This window comes from Chiloscyllium plagiosum, unplaced genomic scaffold (assembly GCF_037043375.1).
Source record: "Chiloscyllium plagiosum isolate Xiang-an unplaced genomic scaffold, Cpla_swu_hap1 HiC_scaffold_7, whole genome shotgun sequence".
NCBI lineage: Eukaryota > Metazoa > Chordata > Chondrichthyes > Orectolobiformes > Hemiscylliidae > Chiloscyllium > Chiloscyllium plagiosum.
This window is the reverse complement of record NW_028270145.1, coordinates 27,363,198-27,381,926: the sequence shown is the minus strand read 5'-3', so window position 1 is coordinate 27,381,926 and position 18,729 is coordinate 27,363,198. Positions and strand designations below refer to the sequence as shown.

The 18,729-nt window shown below is 38.9% G+C and overlaps 1 protein-coding gene across 1 annotated transcript in view; it reads left to right on the top strand.

Annotated features, from left to right (window-relative positions):
• usp40 (ubiquitin specific peptidase 40) overlaps positions 1 to 18,729 on the top strand; it is a 135,769-nt gene that overhangs the window by 54,951 nt on the left and 62,089 nt on the right. The window contains exons 11-15 of the mRNA XM_087988867.1: positions 880 to 1,207; positions 2,692 to 2,773; positions 12,303 to 12,474; positions 14,147 to 14,231; positions 15,332 to 15,402. Coding sequence (XP_087844993.1) covers positions 880 to 1,207; positions 2,692 to 2,773; positions 12,303 to 12,474; positions 14,147 to 14,231; positions 15,332 to 15,402 — 738 coding nt within the window. The remainder of the gene's footprint in view (positions 1 to 879; positions 1,208 to 2,691; positions 2,774 to 12,302; positions 12,475 to 14,146; positions 14,232 to 15,331; positions 15,403 to 18,729) is intronic.

The window sequence follows — 18,729 nt, the reverse complement described above, 5'->3', positions numbered from 1 at the left end:
TGACTTGTGTCTTGCAGAAAGTGGGCAGGCTGTGGGGAGTCAGCAGCTGAGTTACTTGATGTGTGGGATTCCTAGCCCATGACCCCCTCTTGTAGCCACTGTATTTATATGGCTAGTCCAGTTCAGTTTCTGGTCAATGACAACTATCAGGTTGTTATTAATAGGTGATTTGGTCATGGTAATGCTATTAAATAACAAAGGTTAGATTCTCATTTGTCTGGTGCTTGTGTGACAGGTATATTGTTTGCCACTTGTCAGCTGAGACCTGGCAGGTCTTGCTAGACCTGTTTTTGTGGCCATGGACTGTTTCAGTATTTGAGGACTTGTGAATAGTGTTGAACATTGTACAACTAGCAATGCACATCCTCTTGATATCAAGGTTAGTCATTGTCTCTTCACCTTTGGAGTTCACCTTTTTAGTGCATGTTTGGACCATTGGCTGTAATGAGGCTAGGAACTGGGTGGACCTGGCAGAATCCAACTTGAGCATCAATGAAATGTTATTGTTGAGGTAACACTGTCGATGACACTTGCATCGTTTGCTGATGATTGTGAATAGACTGATGCAATAATGTTTGGTCAGAGTGGATTTATTCTTTTTGTGGACAGGGCAAGCATGGGCAGTTTACCATCTTGCTGGGTAGATGCCACTGTTTGGGCTGCATTTCAAATTACGATTGATTTCAGATTCAATTTGCTGTGGTGGGACTAGTCTTCAAACCATTAGCCTGGATCTTTGGGTTACTGTTTCAGTGATAATACCACTACAACACAGCCTTTCCCAGATAAGCTGTTACTCAGCTGGCTTGTCTGCTCAATTTTAATGCTGCTCTGTGATTGTTTTAAAGTTCTATTATACTCTTCTCCCTTTTCTTTCAGTTTCTGGAGAGTCATCCTGATGTGTTTCTGCTCAAAGCAGATGGAACACGAGTTGCTGTAAAACAGGTTGGCCATGACTGTTCGGGGCAACAGCCCAACAAATCCAAAATCAAGAAAGCACAGGCAGAAAATTGCAAAGCCAGCACCTCGCATGCTGACAAGACGGAAACACACTCCAAGATACCAGCTTCTGAAGTACACTGGTTTGATTTTGATGATACCCAAGTACGGCCTATCCAAGAGAAAGACATTGAGAAGCAATTTGAGGGCAAGGAGTGCGCCTACATGCTGTTTTATAGAAAATCTCAACTACAGCGACCAGCAGAGGGTACGGTAAATCAAATGTTCAATTAAACTGCAGTAGGATTTGGGGATGATGTGAGATAATAATGGGTGTCAGTCAGTTTCTTTGGGAACTGAAGAATTTTTGATTCTTGGTTCTCTGAAATGCATACCGCTCCTACCAAATACTGTGTTCCTTGGCTATCAACTCCATCTCTTTCTTTGACAACTACCTCAGGCTGGATGGACTGTTGAAATCTTATTATCATATTTGACCCTGACACAAACCTCCAAGCACCCATCTGTATCATCGCCAAGTCCGTTTATTTCCATCACAGTAATATTGCCTAACTCCATTCTTGCCTCAGCTCATCTACTGATGATTTCTTGTTCTTTCATGTCTTTGTTATCTCAATTCTTGATTACTTGATGGTACTCCTGACCAGCCTCCTACTTTCCACTGCAGAAACTTAAACCCATCCATCTGCTGCCCATGTCCGAACTTGCACTAAAACCTGTTCATTCATCAACCTAAATGGATCTCTGCACTTCTCTAATCTTCAGTGATATCTTGCTGTATTTATTTTTGTCCAACAATATGCAGTTGACTTCCACTCATTAATGTGCTTATACATGATTGATCACAATCCTGCTGTCTGTTGATAGAGAATGTGATCTTTAAGGGGCTAATTATTCATGTAGTGATAGCTTCAATTACTAAAACTAAAATGATCTGCCATCACTTTGCACTGCAGCATGCCTGTGGGATTTTCATGAGCCTCAAAATACTAGCAGAACATTGCCAAGTTCACCATTAATTGAGCAAAACTGCAACATTGTCAAAACTTGTTTTTTAACCCCTTCTGCGTGTTAAAATAAAAATGGGTTGAGGTGCATCCTAATAATCATGCAAGGTTTTGTTAGAATTGATGCAGAGAGAGAGTATGTCCTCATATGTGGAATTCCATAACTTACTCCATTGATAGAGGTTAGTCACTAAGAAATCCAAAAGGGAATTTAGAAGAAACCTGTGTTTATGTAAAGAAAATGGAACATGCTACGACAGAGAATGGTTGAAGCAAATGTTATCAATGTTTTTAAGGAAAACTAAACAAGCATACTGGGGAGGAGGGAGAATGCAGGGAAACAAGAAAGTAGGAAATGGATGTCTCAGTGATAGGTTTAGATTAGAAATAATTTGTTTTGAGTTGTGCAGAAACATCAGTGAGGTTTTGTCTGTGATACATATCCTCTGATGTCCTGTGCAAATCCATAGTCTTCATGGGGATTGTCATTGAGCTAGTCAACATTGCACCTTTTAAGGAAAGAAGTAAACATTTGAAACAGAGATGGGCTCAGGACCATGGGTATAGTGGAGAAGTGAGATAGTAAAATTTATTTCAATTGATTTAGCAGAGTTGACCCAGATTGGTAGTTTCTGTCATCTCGTGATAATGTAATGTGAGTCATTAATTTTTTTGTCCCCCAAGTAAAACATTAAGTTTGCTCCATTTTTACATGTTCTTCTAGCTCGAGGAAATTCGAGGTACAAAGTTCCTCCTGACTTACTGGAAGAGATAGCCAACCTGGATGCCAGTCTTCAAAAACAAAGGTACTCTCTGCAGAAATGTGAATTAGAGTTTTGTTCTAAGAGATGCCTGCTTGGAATCAAACTGTAAGCTTTTTACTAATAATTTTATATTGGACATTACAACCAAACAAATGACAAAAATTGCAAACCAAATTCAGCAACGTGGAGTTGTACAGTAAGGGAGAGTACTAAAGAACAGCATAAGGAAGTAAACAGCGAGGAAGCAATCCATGATCTTACTTATTGATCAGCACTATTATATTCATTGAATGATTACCCACTAAGTATAGGTTTGAATAAGCCTAAATTTCACAGGCACAAGAGAATAATTTTGAAATATAGATCATATTCAAGTCCAAGTTTGAGAAGTAGATGAACATCTTGCTAACTCATTTCATTACCAATACCTTCCACTGAAGTTTAAAAATTATTAGGGAGAAAAGTTAAAATGAATGGATGCCAATTGACTTCAAGTGGCCATTAGTCATTTGATCTAATTATGATTGAAAAATCATTGAATTAAGGAAGACATTTACAGCTTTATCCAAAGATACAGACCACTGTTGTTTTTCCTTAAGCTTAGTAAATATAACAGTTCATTTAACTACAAAACCAATCTTTCTAGCAGTGAGTGTTGTTACAAAAACATTGATCATGTACCAAAACAGATGGCTTGTAATTGTGCTATGTTTAAATTTATTTTTTATTTCAATTTCCATGTAAAAACACAGTTGCAGCCTTCAAAAATTTTAACAAATTGTAGTGATTCTGAGTCATTCTGTCTTTTGGCTGAGTTCCTAGTAATACCCAATGTTTAATCATTTCGATTGAAATCGACTTCACTCTTTATTTTTATCTTCAAGGTGAGTTTTATAATATTCAGACTGCAGTGTTGAGCTGAATAGTCACATGGCAGCAGGAGATTAACTCGGCACCATTTTATTGGTCCTGAGTCCAAGCATCTTGTCAGACTACTGCCTCTGCATTTGCAATGGTGGGCAGAACAGGATGTCTGCGGGCCAAAGAAAAAAACATAAAAGAGTAGCTGGCTGGTATCTCCACTGGGAGAAGTGAGCAGCGCTGAAATAGATGGTGTCATAGAAAGGCTCACAGGGTGGAACACACAAAAAAAGGACCAGAGCAGCAATGGTCCCTTCTCCACGAGAATGCACCCTACCTTGAATGAACCCCTTTTGCTTGCAACTCCCTAATATCGACCTTTACTGCAACCTTTGGTGGCATTTGACCTTCCACTGAGGTGCAGTCTCTGAAGCATTCCCTGGACTCCCAACATGAGGACTGTGTGCAATATGCTGTTTAAAATTCCAGCACTCTCAGAAAATACCCATAATAAATGCCCTGGTGAACTGTGTGGGAGAGGGTTGCTGATTTAAATGTATCTCACCTGAAGACACATGCCTGGACGTGGGACTATGTAGGAGAGCCATGTAGAAAGTGTGTACTGCTTTCTTAGCCATTCACACCTCTAAATGTGCTATTACAAGGTTAGGAAAATCTTCTGGTGCATTTATTCCTCCTCCCCCTGAACAGCATGACTATATTGACACCGCAGTTTAATTTTGTTAAATTTGCAGGCTCACCAGAAAATTCTCCCAAAAATCTAAGGTCAAATTGTTATCTTTTAATGAAGTGAAAATTTAAAAAGTCAACTTTTTGATCTCTAGGGCAGTCTGAATATGGAGATACACTCACCACAAAGAAATATTATAATTCAGCATTGCTTTAAAAATTGGAAATTTATGGTGATAATCATCAAATGCAATTGCTGCTGTCTCCTAGATGCTCAGCACCCTGACTCTAATCTGCCAGCAATGGCTGAACCTTGCTCTCCTCTTCACCTCTCTGGCTGTTTTGAAGTGAAGCCAGTGGACCATTGTTGGAAGAGTTTTGAGGACACCACTCAGGTATAGGAAAGTATTCTGTGCCCTGTCTGCCCAAATATCTGGCCTTTCCATTCACTGATCTCTGATTTTGGGTTTAGCCAATTGAAGTCTGTAAGTTGTGTCCTGAGGTATGAATTCCAAATTTGGGTTGAACACGAAAGTATATAAAACATGACTTTTCTTCAACACAAAAAGCAATCATTAGTACTTAGCATGTGCCATGTTTCTGCGAAAGGTAACCCTCACATTTTGATTGCCTCAGTCTAAAGGAAGCATAACATTTCCTTCAAAAATGTGTTCATTTCTCAATTAAACTTAAGTTTTCCTGACTGGAAGCAGCATCTACTGACAGTGGATGTTAATGTTTCATTTTAAGTACTGGGAAATGTTAGAAATGTTAGGAAGTTAGAGAGAAGTTTTAAGCAAGTCAGAAGAGGGTGCGAAGGGGTTTAAGAAAAGAACAACGGTAATGTTTGTGCTGGCTGGATGCAGAAGAGATTGCATGACAGAAGAGTTAGTAGTGCGATGTCAAAGGAAGTGGTAGTGGCAGAATGGTAAACAGCTATTGTTCAGAAACACGCGTAAAAATAAAATCTGAAGCAGACCAAGTGAAATTATAAATTCATTATAGAGTCTGGAAGGCTGTAATGTCAGTCAGCAAAGGACAAAAGGGTAACTAGGGAGAGAATAGGGCCCCTTAAAGATCAGCAAGGGCACTTATGTGTGGAACTGCAGGAGATGGGGGAGAGAGGAGATATTAAACGAGTATTTTGCATCTGTTTACTGTTGGAGAAGGATAAGGAAGATATCGAATGTTGGAAAATAAATAGTGACATTTTGGAAAAAAAAGTTCATATCACAGAGGAGGCGGCCCTGGATGTCTTAAATTGCATAAAGATGGATAAATCCCCAGGACCTGATCAGGTGTATCCTAGAACTCTGTGGGAAGCTAGAGAAGTGATCACTGGGCCCCTTGCTGAGATATTTATATCATCGATATCCACAGTGAGGTGCCAGTGACTGGAGGTTGGCTAATATGCCACTATTTAAGAAAAGTGTTGAGGAAAGGCCAGAGAACTAAAGACTGGTGAGCCTGACATCGGTGGTGGGCAGATTGTTGGAGGGAATCGTGAAGGACAGGACTTGCATGTATCTGGAAAGTCACTGATATATATGGATAGTCAACATGGCTTTGTGTATGGGAAATTGTCTCAGTAACTTAAGTGTTTTGAACAAGTAACAAAGGACTGATGAAGGCAAAGCGGTGGATGTGATCTATATGGACTTCAGTGAGATGGGCACAAGGTTCCTCACAGCAGACTGGTTGGCGAGATTAGATCAAATGGAATACAGGGAGAACTAGCCATTTGGATGAAGAGCTGGCTTTAAGGTAGAAGACAGAGGCTGGTGGTGGAGGTTTGTTTTTCAGACTGGAGGCCTGTGACTAGTGGAGTGCCACAAAGATCAGTGCTGGGTCCATTGCTTTTTGTCATTTATATAAATGATTTGGATGTGAACATAGGAGGTATAGTTAGTAAGTTTGCAGCTGACACCAAAATTGGAGGTGTAATGGACAGCGAAGAAGGGATCTTGATCAAATGGCTCAATGGGCCAAGGAGTGGCAGATGGAGTTTGATTTAAATAAATGCAAGGTGTTACATTTTGGCAAGGCAGATCAGGGCAGACTTAATGGTAAGGACCTGGGGAGTGTTGTTGAGCAAAGAGATCTTGGAGTGTAAGTTGGTAGTTCCTTGACAATGGAATCACAGGTTAATAGGTTAGTGACAAAGGTGTTTAGTATGCTTTCCTTTCTTGGTCAGTGCATTGAGAATAGGAGTTGAGGTCATATTGGAATATTGGTTAGACCACTGTTGGAATACTGCATGCAATTGTGGTCTCCCTCCTATAGGAAGGATGTTGTGAAACTTGAAAGAGTTCAGAAAAGATGTGCAAGGATGCTGCCTGGTTTGGAGGGTTTGACAGTAGGGAGAAGCTGAATAGACTGGGCTGTTTTCCCTGGAAAGCAGAGGCTGAGGGGGGACCTTAGAGGTTTGTAAAATCTTGATGGATAGGGTAAATAAACAAGATCCTTTCTCTATCATGGGGGAGTCAAAGCCTAGAAGGCTTATATTTAAGGTTGGGGGTGGGGTGGGGGAGGCGCGGAGGGTGGAGAGACTTAAAAGCGATCCAAGGGGCAACTTTCTTACACAGAGGGTGGTACATGTGTGGAATGAGCTGCCACAGGAAGTGATGGAGGCTGATACAATTACAACATTTAAAAGGCATCTGGATGGGTACATGAATAGGAAGGGTTTAAAGGGATATGTGCCAAATGCTGGCAAATGGGACTACATTTATTTAGGATGTCTGGTCGGCATGGATGAGTTGGACTGAAGGGTGTGTTTCTGTGCTGTATATCTCTATGATTCTAAAGGTTGAGGTGCAATTCCTCATACTTGTGTTGGGCATCATTGGTGTACAACAGGAGACTGAAGAAGGAAGGTCAGTGTGAATCTAGATGGAAAATTTTAATGATATTTAATGAACTAGAAATTTGTAGCCATGTTTGTGGACTGAACAGAGATGTTCCATAAAGTGTTCATCCAGTCTGCATTTGATTTTTCCAGTGTACTGAATGATTGAGCTGTTCTCCACATAAATTTGTTTAGTCATTGAGCAAGCTATCATTTTTTCTCCAAAAAAGTCTTTATATTCAATATTTGCCAAATATTATTCATCAGGCTTTGGAAAACACTGATTTTTAAAAACATCTTTTAAATTGCCAACTGATTCAATGCACTGAAGTTTGTAATTTGCTCAGATGGTTACAGATAATTAAACTTTCAACAAATTTTTGAGCAGTAGACTTCTAGTTTAAATTTATATTTACAATTCCTGAATGCAGCCTTACCATTATGATTTAAAATACTGGTACTTCATTTTGACAATGCAAAATTGCTGGGCAAGATAAATTATATTTCTTGTTCTAGCTACTGTCTTAACTTCAGTGATATGATCAACATTTCCTTAGTAACGTGAGTTGGAAATAAGCTGCCATTGCTGTGACTTGGAATTTACAGCACAGAAGCAATCATTGGAGCAAACCTTCTGTGCTGGTGTTTATGCTCTACGAGTGCCTCCTCCCTCCTCTGCATATAATCCTATTGATGTTTTTTTTTCTCCCTCATGTTTATCTAGCTTCTCATTAAACACATCTGTGCTATCCTCCTCCGCTGCTAATATGACAGGTTCCACATTCTGACCATTGTCTGGGTAAAGACAATGAATTCCTTGTTGGATTTATTAGTGACATCCTTATATTCAATTTCCTCTAATTTTGGACTTCACCGTGCACACCAACAAATAGACTTCACTGTCTCCGTGCACTCTTGGCTGGTCTCCAAAATCCACTCTCCATAAATTTGAGGATGTCTGAAATGCTGCTGACCGTGTCCTCAAATACTAAGTCCTATTCACCTACCAATCCTCTGCGTGCTACATTGAATACTGGTCAAGCAATTACCTGATTTTGCAATTCTGATCCTTGTTTTGAAATGTCTCCATAGTGTTGTTGTTCCGTGTTGCTGTCATCTTTTCCAGTCTTGCAATGTCTATTGACATCTAAATTACCCAATTTTAATTGCTCCAGTTTTTGTGCTATGTCTTTCATTGTCTAGTGCCCAAGCTCTTGAATTCTATCCCCATACCTCTCTATTTTGCTTTCTCTTTTAAGGGACTCCTTGAATTCTTCCTTTTGTATAGAACTTATTAATCATCTGACCTACTATCTCTTTACATGGCTTGTGTTGTTTTTCATTTGATAATGTTCCTCCGAGATGCATTTGATAAATTTGTTTATAAGTACAAGTTGTTCCCTAAGTCAATCCCACCAAGTTGCCACATCTATTATCAACAATTACTTAAAGGAAAAGGGTGACGTGTCTTACATAAATTTGGTCCTCTTCTAAGGTGCAGACGCAATCAAATTGGAATGCAGCTTTCGATTTTAATATAGTCAATCTTAGTAAATTACAAACCATTTTTTCTGCGCAATTTTGCTAAATGACTGCAGAAGTACGAAAGTGAGCATATGATTTTGCTTGAGGAAGCTCGTACCTTGTGACTGTTAGTGCTTGCTTCTTGCCTTGCGGTTTTAAATACATTGTGCTGTTTTAGAGTGCGAGAAAATACTTGAATGAGAAAATAAATGTCTTTTTACTATATTAAAACTGGAAACATGGAAATATACAAGGGTTTGATTAAGGCAAAATAATATCACATGTACTGATAAAACTGTTACTGTTTGAAGATTTACAGAAAGACTTTTAAATGCAAATTTAAGTCTTTACAAATTTGTTGGCAATAACACGCATGTTAAAAGGCGTACAATGATGTGAATTTGATTTCTGGCAACTGCTACTTTGTTCCTACTTGCTGCATTCCAAGCTCGAATGATTGAATTGAATTCTGTACTAACCAAGTATACTTCTCATTCTGTAATACAACACAATGTGAGTCATAGCCACAGTGTTTGTGAATACTTGTGCTTTAATGCTACAAGACCATAATCAAAGGAGCAGAAGTAGACTGTTCAACTCGTTGAATCTGTTCCACCATTCAAAGAGATCATGGCTGCTCTGGTGACCCTCAACTCTACTTTCCTGCTGATTAACCCTTGATTCCTTAAAGATTAAAAATCTGTCTGTCTCAGTCTTGAATATACTTAATGACCCAGCCTCCACAACCAACTGCAGTAATTAGTTCCACAAGTTCACTGCCTTTTAGGAGAAGGGAATTCCTCCTTATTGCTGTCTTTATTGGGTGACCCCTTATTCTGAGTTTGTGCTCTCTGGTCGTAGACTCTCCCAGACTACTGAACGTTTCCTCATAAGAAAATCCTTTTGTGCCCAGGATCATCCTAGTGAACTTTCTTTGGACTGTGTCTAATCCCAGAATATCTGTCCTTAGATAAGGGGCCCAAAGCTGTTTGTGTTATTTCCAGCTGTGGTCTCACCAATGCCTTAACTAATTTTAACAAGTCCTTGCAATTTTTACGCTTCTGTTCCCTTTGAATAAAGGTCAACATTCCATTTGCTTTTCCTATTACTTCCTGAACTTCTATACTAGTGATTTTTTGCACTTAATCCATGAAGACTCTTAAATTCTTGTGTGCTGTAGCTTTCTATAGCCTTTCTCCATTTCATTAATGTTAGTCTCACTATTCTTCCAGGCAAGTGCATAACTTCATAATCCCACATTATGTTCCACCTGCTAACTTTTTGCTCACCTCCTTAACCTGTTTACATCCCCTCTGCAGACTGTTTGTTTGTATTATCTACTTGCCTTCTGACCCATTTTTGTGTCCTCTATAAATGTGACAGTAGTACATGAACTTACATATTAATGACCTGAATGATATGTTGTAAATAATTGTGACCCCAGCACTGATCCCTGTTGCACACCTCCAGTAGCAGGTTGTCACTCTGAAAATGCTCCTCTTATCCCAAATGTCTTCCATTAGTTAGTGAATTCTCCATCTGTGCTAATCTACTCACCCCAACACTAAAGTAGCTTATATGTGTTACCTTATCAACACCTTCTGAAACTGATATTGCATCCACAGTTTTCCTATACCTTTCCTGCTTGTTACTTTCTCAAGTAATTCTTCTAAATTTGTTCAGCATGATTTTCCCTTTGGAAGCCATGCTGACTATACTTGATCATACTATATATTTCTAAATGCTGTGCTATTACATCTTATGAAACAGACTTTAACATTTGCCCTATATCAGATGTTAGTTAACTATGGACCAGTTAGCTTATTTTTGTCGTCTTCCCTTCTTAAATAAAGGTGTTACATTAGTATTTCTCCAATCCTCTGGGACTTTTCTGAGGACTCTTGGAAGATTACTATCTGATTACTACATGCACCATCTCCATAAAGAATTGCAAACAGTACTAAACCACAAATTTTACCATTGAATAAAAGCTTTAGAAAGTGACCTAACAGATGGCACAATTGACAATGAACTTTTAGAGTTTAGACTGTTGCAGATTTAAGTACATACAGATATTCTGAAGTTATCTTGGAGATTATGAATAATGCAGTTGGAAGCACCTTTGAATTCTGTTTATCATATCATTGCTTATTATTTCCTTTTAACATCTACTAGTGAACTAGCATGCTGCAATTCTAAACTATGCTTTCGTTTCATGCACAATTGATAACAAATCATGTCAGCTTAATAGACGTTTTATATTTGCCAAATAATGTACAATTTAAACACAATGCAATCAAAGAAAAAGCTGTGACATTTGGATGATGGTTACATTTTCTATAACACAGCATCATACCGCAAATTTTAGCACTTGAACAAGAACATTTGTTTCTTAACAATTGTATTCATCCTAAACAGACAAGTTGAAAGACTCTTTTTGCAGGATTGTAGACTCACATATATCACAGAAGGAGGCAATTTGGTCCATTGTGCATTTGTCAGTTTATTGGTAGAGCTATTAAATTAATTCTGCTCCCCTGAATTTTACTTGTATCTCTGTAATTTTTCTCTGTCCGGTAACTATCCAATTCTGTTTTATACATTACTCTTGACTCTGCTTTTGTCAGCCTTTCAGACAGAGCATTCTCTATCATTGTGTAAGGAAGGTTGACCTAGATTGCCTCAAATTCTTTGCTCAGTCACCATTAATCCGTGTCCCCTGATTACCAGCCTTTTTTGCCACTGCAAACACTTTCTGATCATTTGCTCTGTCCAAATGATTCGTAATTTTGAACATTTCATTCCAATTTCTTAATTGGTTTTCTGTAAGAACTTTTTGTAATCCGTCTACACGATTGAAGGCCTTCATCCACGATACAGCTTTTCTAAAGTATTGTTGCCCAGAATTGAAAACTCTATTCTAGCTGATCCCTCACCTGCATTTAGCAAAAACAATCGTGCTTGATTTTGTATTCTGTCCCTATTAATAGTATTTATGATTTACTTTTAAAGTGTTTGCTTGTCATCCTCAAACAATTGTGTAGCAGATTTCTATTTTCTTACACCCATTTAAGATTGTATGATTTAGTTCATATTATCTATCTTCATACTGCCTTCTGCAGTTATATTTCTGCCATATATCTATTTTTCAAATCTGTTACTATCCTCCCAATTTTTTTTTACTGTGTTTTGGAATTTCACATTATCTGTAAATCATGCCCTGTATTTCCAAGTCCAGGTCTTTCAAATAATGTAGAGAGAGCCATAGTCCTAAAACTGATCCCTCATATGTCCTTCCAGTATGAAAAAGAGCTCTTTATGACTCTTTTCTACTTTCTGTTCCTTACCCATTTCTTCTATGAGTCTGTGCTGCTACTGTCTGCTTCATCCCAAGGCCATTTTTGCTACATATGTTGAAGTTTGATTGTTTAATTCTGGAACCCTCATTCTGATGCAGGGCACATGAGATGCAATGATCTCATTTTCCGTGTGGCATTCAAATCCTTGCATCAAATGAATTCAGTCTGCTCTCAAGCATCAAGCAAGTCTTAAGGGATGCTGTTTCCAGTGCAAAATTTGCCTTCTTATCGCAACCACTTCAAAATAAAAAGACCGATACATGTTTTCATTGTGGCATTTCAAATCCAGGGCAGAGTTTGATTCTGCAACCAATAACATTGAAGTCCATCTTCATCTGGGTCCTGAGTATAAATTTCGAAATGGCGCCCTATACCCAGCTTCTTCCCAGAAGGACAGCATGCTGACAATAACCATTGATAGGAGGAAAACAATTGGTGATCTCAGACAGACTATTTTCCAGGTAAGTGCAGAATATTGCTTAATGCCAATGACGTCCTCAATCATTTTGCTAAATTCTCTTGGAACAATAAAACAGAGTGAGGTTATCCTGATGTTGTTGCTTGTGCTGATTCTTTAGAAGGGCCATTCAGATAATCACTGTCCTCTGACACTTTCCACATCGCTCTTCAAATTTCTCCTTTACATGTTAATATGGAAAAGTTAGATCGAATCTGGCTTCCAGCACTCATTAGGCAGCCAGAAATTAGTTGCATAAAAGAAAGCTGCCCTTCTGGATTGTTTTAATAATGATCTTAAATCCTCTGGTTAAAGGGTACGCTTGTTTTTAAGTTTGGAAGAGGCAAATGGGTATCGAAATCTGTTGAGGTACATTTTTGGGTCACTATTTACCATGTTTGTGTACTTAAGGAGCTGCAGGAGCAAAAGGATCTGAATATGTATGCATTGATGATTGAAGGTGGCTGGTAGGTAGAGAGCAGTTAATAAAGCATACAATATCCTACCCTTTTATTAATAGAGTACAAGAGCAGGGGTGTGATAGTGAACTTGTATAAAACACTTGTTGGACTTCAGTTGGAATGTTGTGTACAGTTCTGGATGCCAAACTATTGGAAAAATGCAAACACGCTGGAGAGAGTGCAGAAATAACTTGCAAAAATAGTTCCCAGGGATCAAAACTCACAATCAGTTGTGAGGCGAGATTAGAGAAGTTAGAACTGTTCTTGGGGAGAAGAGGCTAAAAGGAAATCCAAATAAAAGTTTTCAAAATTGTGAGTTGGATAGAGTGAATAGGAACAAATTGTTCCTGTTTGTTAAACGATAGAGAACAAGAGATTTAGCATGATTTACAAATGTAGTAATGTGATGAGAGAAATCTTGTATACGCAATGAGTAGAATCTCATGATCTGGAGTCCAAGGTGGAGGCAGGTTCAGTTGAGGCATTTAAGGGGGAATTGGATAATTATTGAATAGTAACAATGTTGACACAACGTCAGATTATATTATTTCCATCAGGAAATGCTGTGTTTTGAATAATGCTATTATTAATAACCGTTTAAATGCTGATAAAATAAAGACCTGCCATTGTTGGAAATCTAAAACAAAAACAGGAAATGCTAGAGAAGCTTAGGTCCAGCAGTAGCTGTGAAGAAAAGGCAGAAGTTTTGAGTCCAGTGTTCTGAAGAGGGATCACTGGACCCAAAATATTAACTGTGCTTTTTCTCGACAGGTTACATTTGTAGCTGTTTAGACAATGGGATATTTCATCCTGACCCATATTTATCTCTTAACCAACCTATATGTAAAATAGATTATTTAGGCATTATCAGTACTGCTTATGGAATTTTCCTTTTGCTTCAAACAGTGCTTAATTTGGCTCCCCCATCCTCCCCCTCCTCCACTTCCCCTCCACCACCTCCTCCTCCTTCACCCCCTCCTTCTCCCACTCCACCACCTGTTCCCGCTCCACCACCTTCTCCCCCTCCAGCAACTCCACTTCCTCCAGCACCTCCTCCCCCAATACTCTTGTCCACCTCTTGCCTATAGTTTAGTAATGGGTTAGACTGGAACCTGAGGTTGGACATCTATTCCATTCATTAAGTCATAAGATGTAGTCAATGAATCTTTAATTAATATATTTATACACAATATGACCACCAATGTCTCATTGCAGCTGCTGGAATTCTGGAAAGGTGATATGGTGATCAGTGTTGCCAAGCAGTTGCCTGTTGGTCTTCACCTTTATGAGACCTTCCATGGTAAGAAAAAAAAACAAATGTAAAAGCAATTCATGGGAATTGGAAAACATATGTCACCGACAGCAGTTGCAAAGCAGCTGTCTTCGATATTGCTAGAAGTCACATGACGCCAGGTTATAGTCCAACAGGTTTATTTGAAATTACAAGCTTTTGGAGTGCCTATTGTCTTTTGTTCAACAGCACTCCAAAAGCTTGTAATTTCAAATAAACCTGTTGGACTATTACCTGGAGTCATGTAACTTTTGACTTGTCCACCCTAGTACAACAATGGGACTTTCACATCACTTCTATATTGTTAGTCAGAAAACTTAGGCTCAGAATTATTTTCTTTCTGTCTCATACAATGTGGGAGACTTTGTGTAATTCATCTTGCCATAATCCTACTGAATTTTTTTAATACCCTTAGGGAGCTTCTGCAAAATAAAATGCTTCCTATTTTAAGCAAAAAGGATTAAAACACCAGAATGTTAGCCTAATCCTGTAAATCCTGTAAATTCTTGGTTGCTTTCTATTGCATGTCATTTCCCTGGTTCTTTCATTGCAGTATCAAACATTTGACCATTTCTAGCCAAATGTATGGTTAAATCTTCAAACCATTCCTCGCTAGACTTTAGTTAGTGCTTTTTAGTTTTAATAGCATGGATCTTAATTTCTTCATTTGAGACGTTATCATTTCCAACCTCTCTGAGACAACATTATCCTTCCTAACTATCAATGATTTTTAGTGAAGTGTGGCAGTGATAGCAATATACAAATAATAAACCAGTAGGACTTGTTAGTGGAAAGGTTTGTGAATTTGTGTGGTACCTCAGTGAACTTCTAACCTTTTTTTTGATAATAGTGTAGTTTGGTACAATTAAAACTACATTTATTATAAACTTCTCAACTTCTGTAACCATCTAGACAACTATGCTGGCTGACCACTGCTGGCTATAATTGTGTGGCAAAGCCTGTAATTTTAATGTTTGCTGTTGCAACATAATTGATGAATGTAATGCAGCAATGCTAGGAATTATTCACCAGCACTATGAAGTGAGTAATAGGATGTAATCACATTCCAAGCTAAGAACTGACTGCATTTTCCTCCCTTCTCAACCCAGAGGACCATACCTCTTTGCACAGTCTGGGCATCACGGATGGAGCCATTCTCTTTGTATGGAACGGTAGCCAGGTAATTAATAATTAATTTGCTTGTGATTGCTACAAGCTTTTGATTTTTTTTTGTATTGTGCTTATCAAGGTATAAGGGTTAATAGTACGAGGAAGACTTAACGTTTTCTATTTTGGGTACTCTGGTCTGGCATTAAACAGTGCTGAGTCAAGAACAGCACAGCTAGGTGCTGACTAAAGATTTTTTTTGCCACACTGACCTAACAACATGCCTCACTGAATTACTTGGTGGTTCACTTTTTCTTTCCCAAACCATGACATCTACATGTGAGATTCAGTTTATTTCTGAACTGTAGCAAATTTTGTCCTTTAAACTGAAACTACTCTAACTCATTTCCAAGGGAGTCTTTAAGATTGACAGAACCTTTGTCTCATCAGTCTGAACTGAAAATGGAGTGGGGGGGGGGGGGGGGGGGGGGGTGTGGGGAAGGGAAGATACATTTTTAGAAGTCAAACAGCAGTATATTTCAGTGTTTATGTGCATGAAAGTCAATATACCTGTTTTCACCCCAGCATATTCATGATCAGATGATAAGGTGCAAATATCTATATAGCTATTCTGCATTGGGGACGTAGGATTTTGCGAATAGGCCATTCAGACTATCCAGCATCCCCTTCGTCATTTTTTTCTGCCTTTTTAAAAAATTGACTTCGAGCTGGACCAGCTTTTTGGGGAGAGCCTTCCAGGTTTATTCCACTTTTCATGTGAAAAAGTGCTTTTTAACATCACCTCTGTAAGATCTAGTTCTGATTTTAAGATGAGAGCCACTTGTTCCATTCCCTGCCACCGTAAGAAATAAATTCTCTGCACCCTGTCAATTCTTATAATCATCTTAAGTATCTCCATTCGATTTTTAGATCAGAATCTGTATGTTATAGTGTTTATTCTTGAAAATGATTTTGCTAATTGTTATCTTTCACTGTTCCTGTTTTACTTTAATTTTCCATAATTATTTTATATTTACGTTGTACACATTCATAACATCTTTTGTCTTTCTTTATACATGCTCACTACTCATTCTGCACTTGTTCCTTTTTCTTTTCTTTCCTTTCTTCCCTTTTTCTTTGACTGTCTGCCTGTTTTTGGGATGTGTGCATGACTGGCAAGACCAATGTGTATTTCCCACCTTTTACTGTCCTTGACAAAGTGGTGGTGAGTTGCCTTTTAGAGGCATAGCAATTCATATGTTTTAAGTATGATCTCAGTACAGTTAGGAAGAGTCTTTTGAGTTCTTAGCCCAATTACAGTGAAGGAACTGTGGTGTAGGTACAAAGCAGGATTAAATATAATTTGGAGAGGAACTTACAGAAGGTTGTATTCTTGTGTGTCTGTTGGTTTTGACCTTCTAGAGGTAGAGATTGTGTGTTTGGAAGCAATACTCCATCTAATTTAATTATCAGTGAGTGTGTATACCTCTAAAGTCTGTGTTTGGCATTACCTTCCAAAACCAGAAGCATGCGTGGCAGCTCAGAGTGGCTGTGTGTCTATGCAGCTTAGAAGGAATATAGTTTGGAAGATTTTGTTATTGATGCCTTGGTGAATTTGCTGCTATGCATCTTGTAAATGATGCACCACAATGTGGTGGTGGTAGAGGGAGGGAATAATTAAGGCGGTGATGGGACGCTAGTCAAGTGGGATGTTTGTTGAGTTGTTGGAGCTGCACTCAACTAGCAAGTGAAGGATATTTTATCACATTCCTGTATTTGGTAAGCAGAATTTGGCAAATCAGCAGGTGAGTTACTCACCACAAAATTCCAAGCCTTTGACCATTCTTGCAGCTACTGGTTTTATATTGTTGGTCCACATGGTCACAACCTTGACAAACTCCTACAGCTGTATCTTCCAGCAAAGTGATTGGCCTCCAATAACTGCAACTATTTTCTGTTAGGCTGAGTGTGACTTCAACCACTTAGGGATCTTTTCCCTGATTTCCATTGACTTCAATTTTGCTAGTGCTCTTTGAGACCAAATGTAGTCAAATGTTGCCTCGATGTCTTATGTGGACATTCTTACCTCACCTGTTGAAGCTCTTTTGTTTGTATTTGCACAAAGGCTGTAATGAAGTATGGAGTTAAATTGCCCTGGGAAAACCCAAACTGAGCATTGATCAGCAGGCACAAACACAGCAAATACTGGAGAAACTCTGCAGACCTTGCACCATCTGTGGAGAGAGAAACCAAGTCAGTGTTCCGTGTTCGAGATGACTCTTATTATAGTCAGAGTCATTCAACATAATAACAAGCCATTTGGCCCACATTGTCTGTGCTGACCAAGAAACACCAAATTGCACTAATCCCATAGCCTATTATGCCTCAGAATTTTCAGTAATTATCCATTTGCTTTTCAAATATTCTGTGAGTATCTGCCTCCACCACCCTCTTGGACAGCATATTCCATATATCTCCAACCTTCTGGATGAAAAAACATGTTTTCTCAGTTCTCCTCTAAGGCATTTGCTCCTTATCCTAAACTTGTACCCTTAAGTGCCTGCCATGGGGCAGAGATTCTTGTGATCCATTCTATCCCACTCATAATTCAGTATATTGCAGTCAGAATCCCCCTGCCCCTCAGTGTCTCCATGTATTGGAGACTCTTCATCTGAAGAACATTCTGGTGAATCTCCTCTGCGCCCCGTCCTTCTGATAGTATGGTGACCAGAACTGCACATACTGTTCCATCTGTGCTTAACCAATGTTTTATGAAGTTGTAACAAGACTTCCTTGCGCTTATACTCTATGCCTCAGTTAAAAAAGGTAATCATCCTGTAAGCCGTCTTTGCCACCCTGCCTATCTGTGCCACCAGGGATCTATGGACTTGTACACCAAGATCCCTTTGGTCCAACATTGCTCCTGATGTGCCTATTATTCATTGTACGCATCCTTCCCTTATTAGACTTCCCAAAATACATATGCACTCCTCAAGGTTAAATTCCATCTGCCGTTGCTCTATCCAATTTACCAGCTGATCGGTATCAGATTGTAGCCTGAGCTAGGATGCATAATATTTCAATCTGTGAAATAATATTGTGGATATCAGACTTCAGAGTCTGGCAGTGTCAACACCCATTCTATCTGCCAGTGTATATATGTGACAGTAGAACATAGAAGAATACAGCGCAGTACAGGCCCTTTGGCCCTCGGTGTTGCGCCGATCCAAGCCCACCTAACCTACACTAGCCCACTATCCTCCATATGCCTATCCAATGCCTGCTTAAATGCCCATAAAGAGGGAGAGTCCACCACTGCTACTGGTAGGGCATTCCATGAACTCATGACTCGCTGAGTAAAGAACTTACCTGTCCTATACCTACCACCCCTTAATTTAAA